This window comes from Spodoptera frugiperda, chromosome 15, assembly GCF_023101765.2.
Source record: "Spodoptera frugiperda isolate SF20-4 chromosome 15, AGI-APGP_CSIRO_Sfru_2.0, whole genome shotgun sequence".
Taxonomy (NCBI): domain Eukaryota; kingdom Metazoa; phylum Arthropoda; class Insecta; order Lepidoptera; family Noctuidae; genus Spodoptera; species Spodoptera frugiperda.
The window spans coordinates 2,772,952-2,788,842 of NC_064226.1; the positions used below are offsets into that span (position 1 = coordinate 2,772,952).

At 34.5% G+C, this 15,891-nt stretch overlaps 1 protein-coding gene across 1 annotated transcript in view; it reads left to right on the forward strand.

Annotated features, from left to right (window-relative positions):
• LOC118277996 (protein scarlet) overlaps positions 1-12,994 on the forward strand; it is a 31,612-nt gene extending 18,618 nt beyond the window's left edge. Inside the window, exons 7-12 of the mRNA XM_050699171.1 lie at positions 8,682-8,892; positions 9,777-9,805; positions 10,080-10,185; positions 10,478-10,708; positions 11,885-12,020; positions 12,375-12,994. Coding sequence (XP_050555128.1) covers positions 8,682-8,892; positions 9,777-9,805; positions 10,080-10,185; positions 10,478-10,708; positions 11,885-12,020; positions 12,375-12,763 — 1,102 coding nt within the window. The 3' untranslated portion in view covers positions 12,764-12,994. The remainder of the gene's footprint in view (positions 1-8,681; positions 8,893-9,776; positions 9,806-10,079; positions 10,186-10,477; positions 10,709-11,884; positions 12,021-12,374) is intronic.
• Positions 12,995-15,891: the final 2,897 nt, after the last annotated feature.

The following is a 15,891-nucleotide window of genomic DNA, read 5'->3' on the forward strand; positions in this document are numbered from 1 at the left end:
AAACGCAGAGGGTCGCGATAAATACAGGAAATAGGCCTTGGGTTTTTAAAATTCTTTTTATTTCCTAATTTTTATCCGCAAGTTTATCAGAATAATAATTAAGTAACCAAGGGTCTTATTTTCATTGCATAATTTTGATTAATTTACATTTTTTGTACATTGATGAAATTAAGTGGGGCAGGATCTGGCATGGTCATTTATATATTTATGTCGCCGCCATCTTGAACTTAGATTTTCACTTTATATTCGTTATAAGCGACCCCAAAAACCATGAAAATGACACCCATGATGGAAAGTTGGCAAATCTTGTCGGCGCCATCTTGGATTTTGATTTAACCTCATGTTCAAAATAATATAACGAAACATTCTATATTCAGTAAAGTGTTGCTCGTACAGAATGTGTAAAAAAACATACAAACAGCCGAACATAGTACCTCCTCCTTTTTGTGAAGTCGGTAAAAATATCAAGATTGGTTTGTGAAGTATAATATCAAATATTTTGTACTCGTACAGCGATCTTTTTCAAGGCCATTTTTTGTAACAGGCGACGCAGCGTCCACCCACGACAGCGCTCGAGCGCAGACTGAAATTTCATTTGACATTTTCTATCCAATAAATCTAAATAGTAAACAAATAAAATAACCCTTATTGCTACGCTTTAAAGTTGATGTCTGACAGCAAAATAGGAGAAAAAATTAAACGGGAACTTTTATTTATTTCCGAGACAATTTGAAATATTTTCGTAATTTTTTCCCAGAGTATAATTTTTGATTATGTCTGCTTCCCCGGGATATTTTTTTGAAATTCAGAATTATGCGTGTAGTAGCAGTAAAATGTTCCTAAACTCAACCCTTTTTTGTCAATTTTGTGTGAAGAGGTAAAGAAAAATCGTGTTTGCAATAATAAAATATAACTTTTTTCACATTACAAATCAATATTTTGGAGATAAAGAAGTGATCTATCTATTGTAATTGTTAGTTATGTTCAGTTAAGTTTCTTTTGGTCGTAATATGTACTGAAAAATAGCTTATTTACGTCAGATTTGAGAACGCGTCCTTAACACGGCAATCAATACTTACAATATAATTGTGGTACTGTTAGTCTGATGCAACTAAATTACCATAAGCTATTAAGTTTATAGCCGGCCCTTGAATTAACGTATCACATTCAATGATAAACAAATGTTGATGGGTTTTAAATATTTAATGAGATTGCTCTTTGATTCGTACCTATAAAGTGAGTAATAGAAAGACAGGGTTATTACGTACTTGTAATTAATAAATATGTTTCTATTAATATAATAACTATCGTCACATAACTAAATATTTTAGTTAAAATAGGTTTCTGTGCGAAAAGAAAGTGTAGAAGATAGTTACAGCAACCAATAAAACTTTTGACATGTATTGTTTAGCAAATCACGTGTGATGCCTCTAGTGTTCCAGATGCGCTTGTGCTACGCAGTAGTCAGGCAATAAACTATACTTAGTATAATACAGGCAAGAAAATAAAGACTTAGAAAGCCAGTAACTGAAAACCTAACGGGTTGCCGGAGCTCCGGGTCAAAAGGCAGGAGCAGGAACGGGGTGGTTTTTAGTCAATAAGAGTCTGACACTCCCTCTCGCTTTACACAATTTTCATTGGATGATTTGCCCCCCTTTAAAAAAAGTTTATAGCTACTGAGTAGACCAATAGTCATAAAATATTTTACTCCGTTAAAATGCAAAGAGTTTAGTATATGAATAGTTTATATTGCGTGTTTTAAAATTCTAGACTTTTTATATATAATTAGATACTAAAAATGTTGATACCGAAAACAACAATATATTTTCTAACCCGGACATGTTTGTAGCCATGTAAAATTAAAATTTATCGATTCACACAACTCATTAAATTCTATAAAATATATCACCTGGACATCTGCGCGATTCAATCCAGTTCTATTGTTGTATTTACCAAAATAAATGCAAATTGTGACTATTTTCGCTAATTAATTAACATAATGTCTAATTGTGAAAATCCTAATGTCACGTTGGTGTCGTTATAGAGAAAAATACAATGGCATATGTAAATTATCATCTTAATTTGAATTAATTCACAGCTGGGTTGCTGGAAATAGATTTCGGCCCAACTTTCTAGTACTTAATTAATTTAAGTTAATAGGACGGGTTCGTCTTTATATGCTGTCAATAGCATATCCATGTGTTTAGCCTCTTGTCTGTCGGTATATGAGACACAATAGAAAACACATATTATGTCTCGCGTAGATCTGCGGTCCGACATACAACGGCCTTTTAATACGCCACGGCTTCACAGAAAACCGACGTGAAACAACGTGTTTAAGAAATGTTTCTCAAAAACTTAGTCTTAGTTTCAGAAATGATCATGCAAATAAATATTACAGTTTATAGCTTAGGTTACCCATACGACTTAAGTAAAGTAGGCTGAGAATACTTGTACCCATTTTAGATAATGTTGAACTCTCCAACAATCTACTTTAAGTTCTTTTTCAAACATCAATAGAAAATGATGTCTACAAAATTGTCCATGCTTCAGTGAAAATTAATCTTAACGTAGATGCACGTTAAAGTTGATTTTCTACTAATTCTCCTTGAATGCGGAAACGTTCAAGTACGTCCAAGATGATACATAATTGCCTTGACATACTTACATAATTGTATAACTGGGTACATTATCAAATAATTAAAATTTTATACAAATAAAAATAAATTGTCGTACTTATTTATGTATGTAAAATAGTTTGATGCAAAAAGTTCTTGTAATTTAGGCAATTTATTCATAGTGGAATGTATTTTGTAGTCTATTCTATTATCTAGTCTATATTAGTCTATTCTTCTTAATTTGTACAGTAGGCTGTGCGACGACAACGCGTCACCTCGTTTGCGCACGCTGCTCATAATGAAGAGTCCCTCTATGTCTCGAAACTAGTAGAGCTTTTTCTCGAAATATTTCACTTGAGTAAACCGCGTGTTGTATTCCCTGCAATCTAAGTATACTTGCAACACTTTCATGTCAAATTCATACGATTCTGAAATGAAACAAATAAAAAACTCAGTTCTTAATATTTTTGTCCAATCCGGAACCTAGAACAGGCTTAATTTATAACTCAGTGATAAATATGTATAATCAGTAACAGTTAGTAATCTAATATCCAATTAAGTAAATACCACGTTCACACAAACTAAAATAGTTTTTTCTGCGGATAGATAAGATCTAGATTTAAATAACTTTAATCTTTGTAATCGTAAACTGACTTCTTAAAATTGCGATAGTCATATTGATTTATAGATAGGAGAGTATATTGAGATTTTTTTATGTAATCAACAATCATGTGTGTGATTAGAGCTGCTTTGGTTAGATTAATTTTGGTGTCTTTTGACATTTCAGTGACGTTAGTTGTTTTTTTTTTGCTGAAACAAGTAGACTGTCATGAAGGATTAGTGATTTGTACTAAATACAACGTTAAGTGTGGGAGACCCATGCTTTGGCGCACATAGGCCGTGGTATCAACCGAAACCTCACACAAAACCGACGTAAAACAACGCTTTCGTTACCGGAGGCCCGATTACCTTAGTCCCCCCCCCCAGTACCCCATTTCCTCAGTTCCCGAATCCCCAACAATTCTAAATTTCCTAACCCTCAAAGACCGGCCACGCACTTGTGACGCCTTTCTTGTTGTGGTGGTGGGTGTCTAGGACGGCGCCGATTGCTTACTATCAAGTGATCCGTCTGCCCGTTTGTCGACTTATACCATAATAATTATTTTTTCTATAGAAACACGAGCAGTTAAGTCTAGTGTTGACCAGTAGACTAATGAGGCAATCATGTGATATAAAAAAGTGTTTATGCAGTTTTTCTTCAAACATGTTACAAAAAAAATATACTTCTAACTTAAGCATTTTGCTGCCAGATGTAGGAAATGTTATCTATACTCATGAATATTTTTATTTTAATGCAAATAAATACACAAACCAAATTCCATGACGAAGCGAAGATGACATTATGGAAACACGTGTATGTGTGAATCTTATCAAAATAAGGATGTTCTGTAGCATTATGCATGATATGAGAACATACATAAACATATTTTAAATTGTTTTACGAGAAAAATCAGACTTTTTTAAGGAGAAATCATCTAATATCTTCTCCCGCCTTGGGTGAGGTGAGAGGAAGTATCAGACTTTTACTGATTCAAAATCACACCGTTTTTACTCCTGCCTTTCGAGCCGGAGCCTCGGTTAAACTCTTACTGACTAAAAACAACCCTGTTCCTACTCCTGCTTTTCGAGCTGGAGTCCCGGTAAACCTGCTAGGTAGTCCACAGCTCCGGATCAGAGAAAAATCAGATCTAAAAAAAAATATTTGTAAGAAAAAGCATTTTTACATCACAGACGAAATCTTCAGGCCGAGAAAATACCTTGTTTTTTTTTAATGCAATTTGGTATAATATTCTGTGGAACACGTGTAACTCATTACTATTATCACTCTCTCGTTTCACTTATACTACTAAATCTTTAACTTCCTCTACTGCAAAAAATACATTAGTATTAAGAAGATTAACATTAACATACAATGATTTGATTTAGTAGCAGTTTGCGCTTATCGTTCGACATTTATCTCGATGTAACAGTCAGGTACTATGTTATTTATGTGTGTTCACATTTAAATACTACATAATGTAGAATTAATTTATATCTTTTTAGGCAGTTGTCCCACCGGCAACGATGAACGAGTAACGAGTAGAGCTAGAACTAGAAACGAGTTAAGCGAGACGTGGCGAGCGAGTGTGTAGTTCTGATATTTGTGTAGCTCGGCTATAAGCGAGTGTGCGAGTGAGGCGGGCGATTACTCGCACTACGATACGCACTGTAGAGAAATGACCACTGGTTGCTCGCTCGGCGTGAGTTTTAATCGCTTGGCGAGTGTCGCCGAGCGAGTGTTATCTTTCATAGCTCTTGTCGCTCAGCGACAAACTAGTGAAGCGAGCACTCGCCGGCAGTGTGAACAGTCAGCGATCAACTATTTGTATATGCATCTCTTTTGTTTACACGAAAAGTATATCTATTGTACGTTTCTTGAGCGAGAAAATAGCCGATTGTTAGTCGTTCACTCGCCGTTGGTGGGACAACTGCCTTAAAGCTTGGTTTTTTTTTATTTATATTCCCTTCCGTTAATAACAATTTGTTAATCGACAATCGCCTTTTTCCTTTTCTCTAGTCTTAGTTTTCATGCTATCGTTAGTTTAAAATTCATCAAAATAAGTTGGTACTTTAAAAACAAACGAACTCACTTTAGAGCCAATAGAATACCAGTGCAAAGCTCAGTCATGCTCATGCTGAACTGTTTGACCAAATATAGTTGGATCAAATATAAGGCCCTGTCATGCACTTGTTGAACCGGTCCCATTTCGCAGATTTGGGACATGAACTTTTAACTGTATACAGGGTTAAAGGGTAAGTCGACCTAAATCCTTTAAGACGTGATAGTTTACATCATTCCTGACTGATTTGACCATGGGACCCCATATCCCAAACTTAACCGTTTTCAAATTATCGGCATTTTAACTTTTTTGATAAAATTTCCCATTTTTTTGGCTATTTCTCCCTTGTTTTGTCTTTGGTGGCTAAATTTTGTTTTGTTTTTGCTTTTTTGTGTAGTAGATTAGTTGCTTTATTATTTAGAAAACTAAAACTGTAAATAACTGTACTAACTGAGTCGTAGCAGACGATCGAATGTTAAAAAAAGTAAATAAATTTGTGATAAGTTGTTTTTCTTTGTAAGATATTTAAAAAAAGTCTATGACAACTGTTCTGCAAATGTGCGTTAAAATATCTACAATTCTTCACCTTTCTGATAAGGTATAACATGATAGGGAATAATTTGAATTCTTTGCCAAAACATCGATGAAGTACTACAAGGTAGTAATAAGAATATCGATATTTAAGCTTCAAATTTAACTTGAGTCAGATAACAAAATAAAACAAACTGGTTCACTTCACTTCAGAAGGAGTGTCAGGGAGTGGCTTTTTTTTGAGTGGAGAAAATCATCCAATGTCTTCTCCCACCTTGGGCGAGGCGAGAGGGAGTGTCAGACTCTTACTGACTAAAAACCACCCTGTTCCTTCTACTGCTTTTCGAGCCGGAGCCCCGGTAAACCCGCTAGGTAGTCCGCAGCTCCGGATCAGGCATCAGCCCTACTGGGCCCCATCTGTGGTGGTCTGATGGCTCTTTGAGGCGCACACATAAAAATCCATAGGGGTCAGGTCTGAACTTCTAGCTGGCCACGGTACAGGTCCGCCTCTCCCGATCCACTTATTGGGATAATTAGTGTCCAGTGCGGGCCTGCGGACGGCGAGCAAGGGTAGATCACCGCCCGAACAGAACCAGACCCGTGCGTGCGACGCGTAGCGTTCCGCGCGCGCCTCAAAGAGCCATCAGACCACCACAGATGGGGCCCAGTAGGGCTGATGCCTGATCCGGAGCTGCGGACTACCTAGCGGGTTTACCGGGGCTCCGGCTCGAAAAGCAGGAGAAGGAACAGGGTGGTTTTTAGTCAGTAAGAGTCTGACACTCCCTCTCGCCTCGCCTAAGGTGGGAGAAGTCATTGGATGATTTTCTCCACTCAAAAAAAAAGCCACTCCCTGACACTCCTTCTGAAGTGAAGTGAACCAGTTTGTTTTATTTTGTTATCTGACTCAAGTTAAATTTGAAGCTTAAATATCGATATTCTTATTACTACCTTGTAGTACTTCATCGATGTTTTGGCAAAGAATTCAAATTATTCCCTATCATGTTATACCTTATCAGAAAGCTGAAGAATTGTAGATATTTTAACGCACATTTGCAGAAAAGTTGTCATAGACTTTTTTTTAAATATCTTACAAAGAAAAACAACTTATCACAAATTTATTTACTTTTTTTAACATTCGATCGTCTGCTACGACTCAGTTGGTACAGTTATTTACAGTTTTAGTTTTCTAAATAATAAAGCAACTAATCTACTACACAAAAAAGCAAAAACAAAACAAAATTTAGCCACCAAAGACAAAACAAGGGAGAAATAGCCAAAAAAATGGGAAATTTTATCAAAAAAGTTAAAATGCCGATAATTTGAAAACGGTTAAGTTTGGGATATGGGGTCCCATGGTCAAATCAGTCAGGAATGATGTAAACTATCACGTCTTAAAGGATTTAGGTCGACTTACCCTTTAACCCTGTATAATGTATTGACTTTTTATGCATGTTTTTTCTACTAATAAATGTTTAACATAAGTACAACATGGTTAATACCTACTTTATAATCTGTACATGTCACTCATATTTTAGTATGTAAAACAATTTTTCTTTCCTTTTTGGTTAGTTTAGCTTTCGCAGTATCTGTCATAGTTAACACATTGAACGCCGTGGTGGTCACCGCTGACCGACGTTAGCGGAGGATTTTGCTTCCAAAAAGAAAGACTTAAAACGAAACCATACCATACAGCTTCCTTTGAAACGTTTAAAACTAAAGGATAACTGGTTAAAAGATAATTTTATAAATAAAAAAATATTTCAATAACTTCTGCTGTATTTAAAACCAAATCGGCATTGGAAACATTACTTTATCAAATTATAAAATCAAACATGACCTCTATACTAATGAATATAGGTTACAAATTTGAAGGAATTAAAATTCACGATACATAATTAATTTCTAATATATTCAGTAATAGATAAGTTTAATCTAGATATGTAAACATTACTTTATCTATGAGAAAATCTTTAGTAACATATACCCGAATCAAAATCTACATCATTAGGAAACATTATGAATAAATATCCAATAAAATTCTTTAATTTTTTTCTATTTCACGCGCCTACCAGCCTCCTTTACTATTAGTATAATTTTGAAAGACCGCCTAAGTTGAATAATTACTTAATTAAGTACATGTGTCAAAGTCAAAGCAAAGGTGTCTAGACTAGTTTATTGAATTAAAAAAATAACAGTACAAAATCTTATTATAACTTTCGTGAGACATATTTATTATGTTGTTATCGGCTTACTCACGTGACTGTTTAGCGAGTAACTGATTATTCAAATTCTGAAATTGAATGCTGCTTATGAATATGAGCCTCTAGCATGGCTTGAAACTAGTCGAGGTCCTCGTCAAACAGTTACGTAAGCCGATAACATAATAATTAATTTGGTACAAAATATATTATAAAAACTAGGTCCGGCCACGTGTGGCTTATGGATAATTTATTGTGTTGACGATACCTAGTACTATTAATCATATAATTAATGATCTTATGAGATTAAAACTTAAATACTATAACTCTTTTTCTAAATTTGCACTCAACCAAAAATATAATACAACCCACAACGGTGGAAAAAGAATAGACATGAAGTGTTTTGCTCGTTCTTCTCCATAGGAATTTGTAGGTACTTAGGATGAGCACATACTGCCGTACTCAGAGACATGTAATGATTACTCAAACTATACCTTACTAATGATTTTGTTCCGAAAACAATTGCTAAGGACTGGGTTAAGTAACCATTGAATGACTCTGAGTGCGGCGGATAGGTTCAATAAGGAACCATAAATAAACAGATAGTCTATTTTTGCTTGATATTAAAGTAATTTTTGGCTATCTTCATCTCCAACTTATCCATTCCTCCACAGGCTAAACTTCAAATGTCCTCTCGGATTCAACGCAGCCGAGTACTACATATCTCTGCTTGGCATCCAAGTAGACAAGGAGATGGAGAGCCGCGACAGAATCAGACGTATCTGCGATGAATACTCCAGATCTGACATAGCTGCCGAGATCGACAGCAAAGTCGGTCACGTCAAGGACGAAACTGAATACTTTAATGGCGAAACTGATGAGAAGGTAGGTCCTCAATAAAAAGGTAATTTTAGACAAAAATCCCTTAAACCAATCTTAACCGATGAGATCTTAACAGAAGATGCATGAAAAGACTGATAACTGTTGAAGCAGCGAAAGGGGTATGTAAGATTCGTAGCAATTGGCGTGTCATTGTTTCTGCCTACCTCCATGGGAGACAGGCGTGAGGTTATGTATGTATGTAGAAAAAATCGTTTAATTTTCGTTGTTGTTTTTTGGGAAACAAGGCAAACCTTGTAATAGCACAAATGCTAAAATAATCTGTTAAAAAGTTTACTAATTATAGCAATGTTTCTTCAATTATGTAAGACAGAAGCATTCTATAACTTTTGTATATTTGGTTGCCTCTAAAGTTTTAGGGTCTAAACCATTATCTTAATGGATTTGCCATTTAATAGTAATAAAATTCAAAGATTTTAACATAGTAAAATTAACGTTAGATAAGGGAGTAGACCTTATCTTATCTTTTTTTAAAAAAGCAAGTCCGAAATGGAAACTTTTGGACGTTTTAAGAATAAAAAATTAAGCATATCTAAAATTGATCTTTGATCGTTAAGATAGATCATTTTTTACAAATGTCAAATCTATTAAATCATCAGCAGTATCGTGATTCAAAATATTAATGAATTCATTTTCAATAAACAACTTAAACATTCAGATAGGAAAATGTCAATACATAAATAAATAATATTTTTATTAGGCTATTGTCAAAGGTCTCACGATGATAACATTACAAATTATGTATAAGAACAAGTATAGAAGATTACATTTGAATTTCGTTTTGGAGCTAGATGTGATGATAAGATGATATTCATTGTAAAATGATATCCAATGAATGATTTTATTACAAATGATTTTTCTTGTTTCAGGACCAATATTATGAGCGATATGTAACTCTGTAAGTTTGCTTTATTATTTTCCTTCTAATTTTGACCATTGCTTCTTAACTTCTATCCCTTTTTCTGCTATATCAAGATTTAGTTTTACCATTTATTTTCAGAATTTACCATTTTTTAGTTATTCTTTTCTGTGTAACATTATTACCCATCTTAGAGCAAATTTTCAACCGTTGCCCTGATTGTTTTTCGATACGTATCAAAATTTTCTTAGTCATGTGCTTACGCCGTTTCTCTGGTCAGAATATTTTTGTTCATTTGTCGATGTATTTGCAGAGTCAAAGTGAATTACTTCGTACAATTCTACTGGTTGATGTGGAGGAACATACAAGCATTAAAGCGTAACTACACTATATGGATAGCCGAGTTCTTGTTGCTCATGGTAAGCTTCAAATTCTTCATCGTCTTCAGTGTCATCTACATGGAATTAATTAATGTTTTACGTTGCATTCTATAGTCGTACTTATGTATATGTAGAATTTGGTTCTAATTTGATTTTAAAGTGGATGATTATCAAATCTTTTATTTCACTTGCAGCTTGTACAATTTCTTTATCGCACATTTTTACCGTCTGTAATCTTAATCAAGTTCTAATTTTCAATTCCTTCTAAAAGTAGATCATCCAAACCTATGATTTTTAGTTTACCAGTGTATCTAATTCTATCTCCTCACAGTTCGTAGGTCTGATAATCTCAGTTCCCTACAACGGCCACTTCGACGAGTTGGACCAGCGTGACATTCAGAACGTGGAGGGTCTCCTCTACCTCACGATTACAGAAACGATATTCCTCTTCATATACGCCGTGTTCATTACCTTCCCCAGCGAGGTTCCTATACTGCTTAGGGAGACCGCCAGCGGATTGTATGCACCGTTACCTTATTATCTGTCCAAGATGATATTCTGGGTAAGTTTTGGTTTTCTTATAACTTACTTTAATCTTTACCTACGTAATAATTTTTGTTTGATACACACATATTCCAAGAGTCTGTCCAGTAGATAAAAATTACTTATAGAAAGAATACGTAATAGGTAGTCTTTAAGAAAGGTTTCCAAAAAATATTGTGTAGAAAAAGACTTTAGATGAGATTCCATAACCATGAATATATTGACAAAACTATGCCTATATACATCCTACTTCTACAAAACTTTACAGAAGAATACAGTTATTAAGGCATGATAGATAGATAGATAGATACTCTAGCAGCACATCACCATGACGTTGATATTCTTGTATAAATTGAATACAATGAAAACTGTTACATTGGCTTAGACGCATCCGATTAGAATCACAAAGACTTTGATTCATTCAACAAGTTCTTAAATACATAAATCATTCCTATAGTGGGTGTTCAAATCTGTTCACCGTCAACCATTGCCCATTGTCCACAGAAGTAAATATCAGTGTTGATGGAATTATAATGTGGTAGAAAGTTTTATTTTTATAGCAAGGCCCTTAAATTGTGTCATCTACAAACGATCATGGCCAAACCAGTTTAGTGCTACCATCGTTAACATTCCGTTTAGTGGTTTTGGAATATATTTTTCTGTGAATCGTAGCCGTTTCCACATTGGTAATTATTAAAATGTTGATTTTACATAAGTAATCAATTTATTGGTAAGCTACTGCGGTCGCGTTATCACATAAATCTTGTTTGTTAATGATTTTTGACTTGCGCATTAAAATATGTCGTAGAACTAGTCCATAACATTATTATATGAAACCATTTAAACATTTGATCGTTTAAAAAATTATATCGTTGCGACCAACATCTTTACCTTGATTAATTCGTATATTCTATTAGGTCAAGTTAAGCCTTTTGAATGATATCTGTAAGATCTATGGAGAAATACTGATTCCCAATAGTATATGGCCATTTTAATACCATAATATAAAGCTACCAAGTAAGAAAAAGTCATAACAAGAACATCATGTTTGGCATCCGATGCAATGTGGTTAATAAACAGCAAATTTTTTGCATACAATACTAGCTAGGCTACATCATTATCATCTTCAAACCAAATAGAAGTCACAAGAAAAACAAATTCATGATAAATAATATCTTTCTATTTCTCTCTCTAGATACCGCGAGCAGTAATAGAACCGACTTTATTCACGACGCTTATATTCTTGGTTGCTGGACTCCATGGCGGGTTCATGGGATGGCTCGGTTTCAACTTCGTCTGCATCTTGTGTGCCAACTACGCTAACGCCTATGGTAAGTCCATATTTTTTATCTAATGGTAGTCCTTAGCCCTTAGCCTGTTCCCTTTTAAGTTCTTTGTAGTTAGTTGACCTTGCTTTATTTCAGTAACAATTAAGTATGCCATCGTAACTTTAGATTTTGTTGTTCTTAACTTAAAAGCGAATGTTGTATATTCTTCATCTTTGTTCAAACTAAAAGAAATAAAATTAAAATTTATATCGAATAAAAAATTACCACTATTTAATACAATTTTATCAACTGGCAAGGCTATCAAAATTCCAAATTCAAAATTGTGTCGTTCTAGTTCAAGGCTAGAATGACCACCATTTTAAAATTGGCATTGCAATTCTCTTTTCGAAATTCCAGGCTCATTCCTATCGGCGACGTTCAACTCAATGGAAACAGCTGCATTGGTATCTGTACCTTTCGACCTGATTGGCACAATGTTTTCTGGTCTATACTTAAACTTGGCTAGCGTCACACCATACATATCATGGCTTAGATTCGTATCAGGTTTCTACTATGGCGTTGAAAGCATTTCTATACTCCAATGGGATTCTATCGAGACCATTGAGTGTGTACAAATCGATGGCATGCCTTGTATAAAGACAGGCCCTGAAGTTCTGAGAAGGTTTGGTTTTGCTGAAGAGCATTTTTGGCGTAACTGCATCTGTTTGTTTAGCATGTACTGCATAGCTCATTTCATAGCCTTCCTTATGGTCATGAAGAGGAGTAGGGGCACTCCTGTATACTAGAAAATAGTTGAATTGTACATAGCTTTTAACTTTAGCATCACTTCGGGCTGCTTTGATATAAACCCGTGCCATAAAGGTGAACAGGGTCTAGGTCGATTAAGTTTCCCTTATGATAATGTGCTCTATTAAAAGAGTTGTCTTAAAAGCCTTGTTGGTAAACTCAACGTCTGGATTGGCAGTAATTTTATAGATCTGATGAATTGGCTCAATAAATGTTATGAAGTTTTTAAATTGTGTTTGTTTATTTACTGTTTCCCTTACCCTGCATATATCCTCTATAGGAATTAAAAGGCTGGTTCTAATTCACGATAAATACAGTAAGCCACATAATCAAGATGTAAAAGATCCTTCATGAAGAACTTAATTTACTTTACATTAACTCTATTTTTTTCTTCTTTTAATAATATTTATTATGTGGCATACTGTACTTTGACTACAATTTGTTAGTTCCCTTCTAAGCTTAATACATGCAAGTGTATACCTGCAATCCTGCACCTGATGATAACTCAATAATTAGAAGCATTAGAAGACTGCTTATGTAAGTACCCATAGTTCTTGCTTGCTTAGATGTTCCAAATAACATTAAAATAAAATTCAAAAATCCTTACTTAACACGTTGGACACTGATGACCGTCGCTTGGCGGAGGATTTGCCTTCAACAGTTTTCTTGCGGCATATACTTTAACTATACTTTACAATGTACAGTCAATTACATTTTTTTGTCATTAACTTTCAAATTATTGTAATCATACTAAAGTTCAATGCGTCTCTACAAAAAAGCAAGGCTTTGTGTGTAGTTCTATTTTTATTTCGTAGTAAACTAATGATGTTTTTTATTCAAATTATGTACCGATTTGATTGGAAAATTATATAATAACTGCAGGATAATGAAATGCCGTTTTAAGGAGGTAAAAAGTTAAATAACTTATCATTATTACATTCGATTATTTACTTATGTAAAGGCGGCTTCTCGGCTTGTATATACGAGGAACAAATCAGTTTATCCAAAGACTTAGATTCCTATTTTTATATTTACTTTATTGGTCTCGGGTTCAAATCCCGGTTTAAAGTATTTTTTATTTGGAAATGGAGTGGAGCTAAGATTATGCTCAATTAAATTCGCATACCTTTACGATAAAACTTAATACATAGGTAACATTAAACACAATTTTGAAGTAACTACACTAAATTACTTAGAAATAAACAGTACAATTTCATTTCAAAAACAAACTTTTCGAACTTTCCAGGCTCATTCCTATCAGCGACATTCGACAAAATGGAAACGGCAGCCTTGATATCGGTTCCATACGACTTGATAGGGCTGATGTTCTCAGGTATCTACCTGAACTTAGCCACTGCACCAATTTACTTCTCCTGGCTTCGATACATCTCAGGCTTTTACTACGGAACGGAGTGCATATCTGTATTGCAATGGAATTTGGTAACGAGTATACAGTGTGTGAATGCTGAAGGCTTGCCGTGTATAAGAACGGGGGCTGGAGTGCTGACCAGGTTCGGTTATGATGAGAGGAATTTCTGGAGGAACTGCGCCTGTTTGGTCGTTTTGTACTGTGTTGGGCATATTGTGGCGTTTGCTATGGTGGTGAAAAGGAGTCGGGGTACACCGGTGTATTGAATATAAGATAGAAAGGTAGTTAGACTGGTTTACCAAACAAGATCGGACCCTATCACGAAGAAATTAAGGGTGATTATCATTATCACAGAACAGAGAAATGGTATTTCTCTTATGATTAAAGTAACAAGCATCTAATAGAAATGCTTAATAACAAAAAGTTCAATCACTAGATTACATTAAGCATTGCGTAACATTAGACAATAAAAACTTTTTGCTTACAAACTTTTTTTAAGCGGCCTATAACGCAAAGAGGTTTTATGCCTGACCACAGATAATAGCTGTTATACAAGTCGTAGTAATTTGAATAACGACAATGGTATAATTTATAATCGATTGACGAATTATAGAGCTTCGTAGTGCTACGTAGATGTATGATAGCCATAGAGAATAATCACATTAATCATTATACGCCACCCAAGTGTCGAAATGATTGGTTATGCTGGCTAGCCGTGGAAGATAAGACGTTTAAATCACTTAACGCCTATAAACGAATTATCGTATTGAGGAACTACGCCTGCTTTGACGGCTTGGAGGCAGTACAGAGTTAAACCTACGTCAATTTACTTAAGCCTTTTAATGCATTTTGAACTTTACCGTTTTGTAATAAAGTCTAAAATGTCTTAAAAGATATTATATGTTTGGAGTAGCTTGATGTGCTGTCTACGGTATTACTTATAGAAAAATGTAATAGGTACTATATCAGATAAAAAAATATATATTACTAGCAATAATTTCAATAAATTAAGATGTTTCCAATAAAAAAGTAGTTAAGCATAGTAACCGTTATTTACAATTGAAAATAGAACAGAACAATCGTTTCTATATTTAAAATTGTGTCGTATTTTTTTCTTTAAATAGCGTAGGATGTGTATGGCCAGGTACTATGAGATAAAAATAAAAGAATAAAAACCTACATAGTTAATAGAACCGGCCAGTGATTCACGTTCGAATTACGAATAATAAAAAAAGAACTGGAAGCGGCTTATTGTGTCCGAGTTGCCCAAATTACGTTATAGAACGCGGTTTGTCTATTAGAGCCCTGTGTTTGCCCATTGGGTTTTTAATATTTGTAAATAATAAATAAATCGTTATTTTATTATGATAATTTATATAGACAGTAAGTATTGTTATAGTATTTTTATAATAACTATCATAAGACATACTAAATTAACTAAAGAATCACGGTTTACTCACGTTCATTAATGGAGACAAGCTCTACTAGTTTCGAGTCACAGAGGGACTCTTCATCATGAGCAGCGTGCGCAGACGCGGCGACGTCACGCAGCCTACTGGCCTCAGTAGGCTCGCTGTGACTCGAAACTAGTAGAGATTTTCTCTATTAATTTACGTGAGTAAACCATGATTTTTTAGTTAATTTATTGTAATAGTATTAAAAAGCTCAATGTATTTTAGGGACCTACCTCTGTAGATCATATTTTTATAAATTGTAATTTAAACTATAACATTTATTTAAGTGTAATGTAATGTGTTA